The 7,694-nt window shown below is 44.2% G+C and overlaps 4 protein-coding genes across 4 annotated transcripts; 1 reads left to right on the forward strand and 3 right to left on the reverse strand.

The window, feature by feature from the left end:
- Positions 1 to 2,718: 2,718 nt before the first annotated feature.
- Positions 2,719 to 2,901, reverse strand: CCR75_002846 (uncharacterized protein; the record flags this gene model as incomplete). Its single annotated transcript, XM_067960943.1, has 1 exon — positions 2,719 to 2,901. One exon carries the CDS (start codon positions 2,899 to 2,901, stop codon positions 2,719 to 2,721), a length of 183 nt encoding a protein of 60 aa, XP_067817155.1.
- A 216-nt stretch (positions 2,902 to 3,117) lies between these two features.
- CCR75_002847 (uncharacterized protein) lies at positions 3,118 to 3,392 on the reverse strand (the record flags this gene model as incomplete). The annotated part of the gene is made up of 2 exons (XM_067960944.1): positions 3,118 to 3,206; positions 3,296 to 3,392. 2 exons carry the CDS (start codon positions 3,390 to 3,392, stop codon positions 3,118 to 3,120), a joined length of 186 nt encoding a protein of 61 aa, XP_067817154.1.
- A 441-nt stretch (positions 3,393 to 3,833) lies between these two features.
- CCR75_002848 (uncharacterized protein) lies at positions 3,834 to 4,362 on the reverse strand (the record flags this gene model as incomplete). The annotated part of the gene is given in 2 exon segments (XM_067960945.1): positions 3,834 to 4,151; positions 4,168 to 4,362. 2 exon segments carry the CDS (start codon positions 4,360 to 4,362, stop codon positions 3,834 to 3,836), a joined length of 513 nt encoding a protein of 170 aa, XP_067817157.1.
- A 159-nt stretch (positions 4,363 to 4,521) lies between these two features.
- On the forward strand, positions 4,522 to 6,861 carry CCR75_002849 (uncharacterized protein; the record flags this gene model as incomplete). Its single annotated transcript, XM_067960946.1, has 3 exons — positions 4,522 to 5,711; positions 5,775 to 6,534; positions 6,596 to 6,861. The coding sequence occupies 3 exons, from the start codon at positions 4,522 to 4,524 to the stop codon at positions 6,680 to 6,682; spliced, it is 2,037 nt and encodes a 678-aa protein (XP_067817156.1). The 3' UTR covers positions 6,683 to 6,861.
- Positions 6,862 to 7,694: the final 833 nt, after the last annotated feature.

A 7,694-nucleotide genomic window follows, 5' to 3' on the forward strand; every position in this document is an offset into this window, starting at 1 on the left:
GAGGTTGAGTGGGCGTCTTCGCAGACGACCCACCAACGTGGCCCCTTTTAGGTGGCATCTTTGGCGCCGTGTATGGAAACACAGGTCGCTAGAGTGATTGAGTGAACTAGCGGCGCGTAAAGCTGCTCGCAGTTCCTCGCTCCTCTTTGACGAATTAAAATGTAAATCCGTTCTTTAAGGGGGGATGGTGTAACGGGCTAAAGTTGCCCTAATGTTACACAGTCCCCGTTAAGTACACTTGGTGTGCTTAAGGGGATGGTCAATTACTAAATTATAGTAATTAGACCCAGCACTCAGGTGTGTTTCACGTTTGTGACCAACCCTTGTGTATGTGATGCACATATGTGCATTCACATTAGGAGGGATGACGTCTCGCGTCATCCATAATGACGGCTAGCGTCATCCGTTACACGAGGTATCCTAAAAGATACGCTCGCCATACATATTAAGTGTTATCTATAGAGATGACATTTCGATTGGTAAAAATAGGTATTTATATTTAATACGATTAAAAATAAATCCGTCTGGAACTACCTCCTACTTGGTAAGTGCGCACGAGGAGCCGGATTACCGCTCCCGTGCCGACACTTACCCGAGTACTTAGTGCGTTGGGTGAGGTTGCTAACGCGCCCACCGCAACTACCTCACTGCACGCAAGAGAAGCTGGTTAAACCGCTTCCTCGCTGAGCTAGGGTGTGTGTCTAAGTAGAGCGTGGCCGCATTACGACGTGCCCGCCTACAAGAGTCGTCGTGAAGAAAGTGAGATTCTGGAGAACAGGAAGGGGCGTTTGGAGGCATTTCGTACCAAAGTACCGTTCTATTAGAAATTGTCCATTCTCTTTCTTGCCATTTGTGGGTGTATTTCTCCTCTTCGTCCGCGTTCCTTCCGAGGATACTCAACCTGTGGCTGGCATTGATTTGTGCCGACCGCTTGGATGTATTGGCCACTGCCTATACACCCATACTGTTGATCTCCGTGATAGCGTGTTTGAAAATGTTAAAGAATTCATGGTACAGGCTGCTAGCTGGAAATTTCGTCAATGCAGTCCCTTCTACGAACGATCTCTGCTCCTGCGTTTGCAGAAATCGGACATTACAGCAGACTTTTATGGAACTTGCGTTGAAAAAAATTGTAGGAGAATATACGCAGGGTGAGAATATTGTGAATGGTGAGCTGAAGAACCCGTCGACTTTAAGTCGAATTGCCGCGTAAGAACCGTCTACATTAAGTCGAATTGCCGCGGACTGTGAGAATAATTACTCGAAAGCCGCGACATTCACGAAGCGCAGGTCTTTCCGCGAAGTTGCGACTGTCTCCGGGCTTTTCTAAAAAACAATGTATGCATCTGGTTCATGAAACCTTGGATCTGCTTGATTTGACAGCCAGAGTACCTCGATCTTTCAACTATTTAAATTACTACTTTAGCTTTTATCGAGGGGAATACACGGCGTACTTTGGCGATCTTTCGGGGACGACTCAGTCATGATGCTTGAGTATTTCAAATTCAGTCCCGGTTCGATGGAAATTCGTCCGCAATCAAGTACGGCATTTCGGCAAACCAGAGCTAGAGACTGTAGACGACGGACCATAGCAATTCGGCATGTGTTCGCGATAAAACACTGCTCATTCCACACAGGTGACATCGAGGAGCGTCATGAGATTATTGACTGATGTTGCCGTCGGTCGAAGAGAAGCAGCTCCGTTTACGGCTCGATTGTCAATGAAGGTGGTGGTTTGATTGTAGGCGAAAACAGGAGTAATAATAAATGTAACGCTTTCAGACTAAGACAGGATACATTTATATTTTCTTGCGTTCTGATTGGCTGTAAGTAGGGGGGTGTACGAATAGCAAGGGAGGTGTACATATAGCAGTGGCCTAATTTTATTCTCCTAATTATTCCTTTTGAAGGTAATAAACATTTGTAACGGGACACCCCGTTACACTTGTTGAGGACCGTATTCACCGTCATCACAAATAATCTTGTAATACAACAGTACTATTCCAGTCACAAGCGAATCTAGTGAGCTTTCACGCTGGATTCGGCTGAATGACCCGCTCATTAATAAACATCCAAATGTCATCTATCAAATGTCCAAAGAACATAAATTTTGGCTTATTTATTCTCTTTCATAGGATATTCGATATTCTTTGGTATGATGTTATCAAGGAATGTAGCCAAAGCACATTTGATATGTCTGGCTTTAATAGAGCCCAACGTCCTAATAAATCATTCTTAGAGATTCAATTTTTGACGAAGTTCTCTAATTGGAACCCCGCACCCCTCATTACACTATGGGGAATTTCGGCTACAGGGCCTCCTCCCACCCAACTATCACACACCTTCGGTGCGGGTTGGCAGGGCGGCCATCCATTGGATGGTTGCTCATCTGCTTTTTAGCCTATCTCCGGCGATGTGTCATCGTACCACCCTCCGCGAGTATCGATCCACGTACCTCCCGGTCCCAGTTCCAAGTGCTTAACCACTCGGCCACTGAGGTCGGTATAAATCAATCTAAACGTATTAAATGCCTAATGAGATAAAATACAATAAGTCGAGAAGCGGGTAGTTCTTCTCTGCGACATATACTTCTATTTTAATACATGCTAAAATCGCATCTCTTATTTTTCAACTTAACTGAAAGCTAGCAGAATTAAACTAGATATCCAAACGCCAAGTTTCTCTACTTATCTTCGGTTTTAATGTAGCTTTGGACCGCTACTTAACATCCTTTTGGACGTTCTCAGGAAACGCATTCTTTTCTTTGACTTGAGCAGCGTGGGTTGGCGTTGCTATATAGGGCTCAGTTCTTAAGTCAAAATCATCACGTAATTCGTTGGCATCGCTCGTTGTCGACGTATTCTTCTTTGTGGTCTTGTAACAACTCAAGGCATTTCCCATTGTTTGTCTGTTGGCTTGCGGCAATTGACAAATCGCTTTGTGAATAAAGCGTAATAAATGCATCGAATACAAACGACTAATCCGTCAATCAAGTCTATCTCACTTTCATAAAAGCTGAAAGAGTCTGATCCAGGAATAAGTGCTCAATCAAATTAAGCCAGCTCTAAAGATTGAAGAGGAACGATTTCTAAGACACCCGATTCCATCGGCTTGTTTTTAATTCGTAAGCTCCTTTAGGCAGACGAGGGGGTACATAACCGTTTGCCGCTGGAGCAAAGTGCACGGATCAGTAACGGATGAGCAGCCTAGTTGAACCACTAAGCGACGTATTTTCACTGCTCTAGAGACAAATCGCGCAGCAGTTATTAATTTAGGCAAATAATCAATTGTTCACGAGTCTCAAGCTCTTGCAGGATGTCAAACGCTTTGAAAAGCGACATGTTACGATCAACATCCATCTCCAAGAATGAGACCAATCTTGATTGTGTCATTCTTGGAGATAGATGTCAACTGCACGTATTATGCTTGACACCATCGACATTTATTGTTAAAATTCGATCTTGTAAGCAAATTAAGGTGAGCCGTTTGTAACTTGATTGCCAAAGTGGCTCTTAAATCCACAGATATTGTCCGTACAATAATAAAGGGTGACACAACTCAGCATCGTCAAGAATGACCGAGTTCTTTACCTCTCCTCTCAGGACCACGTTTAGATTAAAAAGTACGTCTCCACGAACACATGTCCCGCTTCTCGGGTCCTTTACTAAAACGTGTGACTCTATTCGAACGTTTTCGCAAATATGAATCGAGCCCTTTGCGAGTTCCAACGTGCCTTATTGAACATGCCCACCCCGCAACACTATCATCCTCCTCTTCCCCTGCTCCTCAAATGGGCCCGTCCTCTCTGTTAAAGGCCGCCTCTCCGTTTCTTCCTAAATATTAATAATCTCACAAGGAACAAGTGTTTGCATTTCAATCCCAGAGTAAATTATGACTTCTGCCGAGGCGTCAAGATCAATCCACTGGCAAGCGCCAGCTCGAGTTGGTACGTGGATGCGACGAAGACTTCCTTTGCCATGAAGGCGTAGGTTATCGCTATCTTCACAGTCGGAATATTCCTCTGCAAGAGCTTTTCTATCGCTCTCGAGCATCGAAGAGCTCTGCAGTGTTGTAATCTGCGCATTTCCCGTTGTCAACGTCGACTTCAAAGCATTCTCATTAAGAAACTTGATGAGGTACGGGTATAGCGTCTAACACAGCTATTACATTACTGCAACCAGTAAATAGTCGCATGATCCATCTGTCGGTCGATAAGTAGGCGCTTAATTGAAAGGCCAACGGTAAAGCCGAGCCTTCAAGCTCCTGATGATTGACTGCCACGTCTGGGGGGCAGAATTGGAGACCTGTTTCGACGAATGTTTTAAAGCGCCTTGAACCAAATTGGCTCGTAGCTTTGATCATTGAAGGTAAAGATGCACCACTAGCGTAGTTAGAGCTGACGCAGCCATGCAGCAAAGCAGTAGATGCCCCGTGGGCACCCAGCACATGTGAAAGATGCCTTAAGTTATGTTTGACACCTTAATATAAAAAATCACGTCCTGCCGAGAGGGGGAACGTAGGATGGATTCGGTGCGCGCGAAGCACGCAGCCGAGCTCGAGGCCAAACGCAAGAAGCTTGAGGACATTCGCAAGCGCAAGGCCGCAATTCGTGCTGCCGAGAATTCCTCTGCAGCCTCCGAGAGCGTAATTCCTGCGATTGGCCAGCAAGAAAACAAATTTGACGACTTTATCCAGAATATCCTCAAGACGTCTGACAAAGAGGAACGGATTAAGGCAGACGAACACACGAGTCGAAATGACCATGGCATGATGCATTCACTTTCCTTGGCTGAGAAGCTTTCGTCTCTTTCCACTGTCTTAAACGTGGCCGAGATGCACATTCAGCCAACGCTTGTCGAGACGTATACGAAACACACTGAGACGGACATTACGCTCGAGCACGAGATCTTCTTAAAGCAGGACGGTGTTGCTTTCATGGATTTAGATAAGCCGCATACTTCTCCAGAACGTCTGGGGAATATGAACGTCTCGTCGTCTCCCCAAAATCGCACGTTTAAAGGGAATACGGAAATATCCAGTACAGGTTCCAAAACACTCACTGCATTAACGGAAGAAGTAAAGACTGATTTGATGGAGTCCAATGCCATGGATGCGTTTTTAAACAAGGCATCAAGAGTAATTGAGCGAGCCCTGAACACGACAAGCAAGTTTGACATTATGATTGACTACGGAGCAGACGTGGAACGAGACAATGCCATGGAAGAGACTGTCGAGTCTTTAAAGCCACATTGCGTGTTTGAGGACCCGCAGTGGTCAACTCATCGCGCGGTTACTGATGTGGACGTGTCGCCGTTTTATCCCGAGCTCACTCTGGTGGCATATTCTGCAAGAGGGTTTGTAGAAGATGAAGCTAAAGACGGTAGCCGATCATCTCAATGGGATACAATGGGAAATTCTGCCACCGTGGCGCTGACGGACGTGGCTTCGACGATGGAAGGCGTTGTGTTATTGTGGTCCACTGCGTTGCCAAGTCGACCAGAATATCGGTTTACATGCCACTCACAGGTCACAAGTGCTTGTTTTAACCCATTCGACCGTCATATAATTATTGGTGGCACCTACTCGGGCCAGATCGTGGTCTGGGATACTCGCGCAAAGAGTGCACCTGTTCAGAAGACGCCACTGTCGACATTAAGCCACACGCACCCAATTTACGCCATGGCTGTGGCGGGCACAAAGACGTCATATACGTAAGAGAGACGCTTGTTTAGGTTTGAAATTGTATTTTTACTTGATGTTTGGCATTGTTGTAGACTTATCTCCGCTAGCACCGACGGTCGCGTGTGTATATGGGATCTCGATCATTTGCAAAAGCCGTTGGATCTTCTGGATTTACGTCTCTCGCTCTCGGTCTTGTCGAATTATACGTCTACTAAAGCTTCTGATAAGAAAATGGAAGTCTCAGTGACTTGTTTTGCAGTATTAGGAAAGGAAATTCAACAACTGTTTATCGGGACGGAAGCAGGTAAAGTCCATACGACTAAAGTTGATCAACCAAAAATCAAACCTGGAGCTACTGACGACATCAGTAGCATCAATGCTGACAAGAAGAGTCTGAAAATCCAATTTGGCAGTAGTACAGAAGATCTTGTACGCGAGGTGATTGTTGATACAATGTCCGAGGACGGATCTCATTTTGGACCAATTACAGCAATGCACTTTAATCCGCTACTGCCAATGCATCATGATAACCTCTTGCTTACATCCTCTCTCGATTCGACTGTGAAATTGTGGAGCCTGGAGCACCCTGAACTTCCTGTCCTCTCATTTGAGCCGTCGAGCGAATACATAAGTGACGTACGATGGTCTCCAGTACACCCCGCGCTCTTTGCTGTCGCAGACAGTAGTGGCCGGGTGAGTCTATGGAATGTTTTGAAGGATGTAGAGGTTGCTGCAGTTTCAGACAAGATTAGTGAACACTCGTTGAACAAGATTCGATGGAGTCTGGATGGCAAAAATATCATCTTTGGGGACGCTAGTGGCAAGTCTTACATATACGAAGTGCCGTCCGATGTAAGTTTACTCGCTACTCCTTCTTGTATCTTTGCTTATAATTTGTGCTGGAACATCTTAGATTGCTTTCCCCTCGCCGAATGATTTATCGCTTTTAGAGAGCAAAGTTGCAAAATTCGTCGCTGCCACGGCACTCATAAAGCCTTAAATGCTTAGTAAGCTTTGTGCATGCGTGCCAATTCGACGGGAATTCTATAGATAAATATTTCTAGTTCACTTAGCTGTCTAGCTTTCTGTACGAATTAGTACATGGAGCAATAATAATGCGTAGTGAGAAATTACCTCTCTTTTAAACAAAATTTCAATTTATTAAAAATTTACTTGTTATTTGCAGATTTAGCCAACGAATTGAAATCAGATATTCTTGACAACTTCAAGTGCAATCTAAGTAAACTGCTACGCACCCGAAGCAATATGTCTGTCAAATAAAGTTGAGTGAAAGCTTTAGCATTAATTGCAGCTGATGACATACGCTACAACAAGTGAGCTGCAATCCAAAAGATTGCAGCACGAAACTTATTTTGCGATTATGAAATGGGGCACCTGTTGCTACTTCACGTACACGAGGTGCAGAGGAAGTTTCTAAGTAGCTAAGTAGTATCAGCTACTTAAAGTAAATGCAAGGCTTTAAAATAGGGAAAATTAAAACCGTATTTGTATGAACCGTGGCCACGATGCCCACTTGTTGGTGCATCGTGACACTCATACATGATGCGCAAGCACATATCATTGTGAGTAGAGACGACGTCTCGTGGAGTGTCGCCGGCAACGGCTGTAACGGGCTGTATCGTTACATGAAAGTAACACTTAAAGGTTGTTAATTAATATATTATCTAGAAGGTAGATAATATTTGACAAATATTACTTTATATAGTAATGTTCAAAAAACTTATCCATAAATAGGTATAGGCCATTATATCTATTTATCCCGCAGACTAATCAGCTGTAAACGTAAACAAAGAGAGAGATACAGACAAGATTTCTATTGCATGTTTAGTATTAGCTCATAATTAAGTTAGCATTTACAGATTGAAAGAAGAGAAACTTAATTATATTTATACAGTTTTCATTTAACCCTCTTTGAGTTAGTTGTCTTAAAGAGAAGGCTTCCTCTGCATGTACTAGTGTACGTGAAGTAACGTAAGGCACCACTCGCAACT

This window comes from Bremia lactucae, linkage group LG3 (assembly GCF_004359215.1).
Source record: "Bremia lactucae strain SF5 linkage group LG3, whole genome shotgun sequence".
NCBI lineage: Eukaryota > Oomycota > Peronosporomycetes > Peronosporales > Peronosporaceae > Bremia > Bremia lactucae.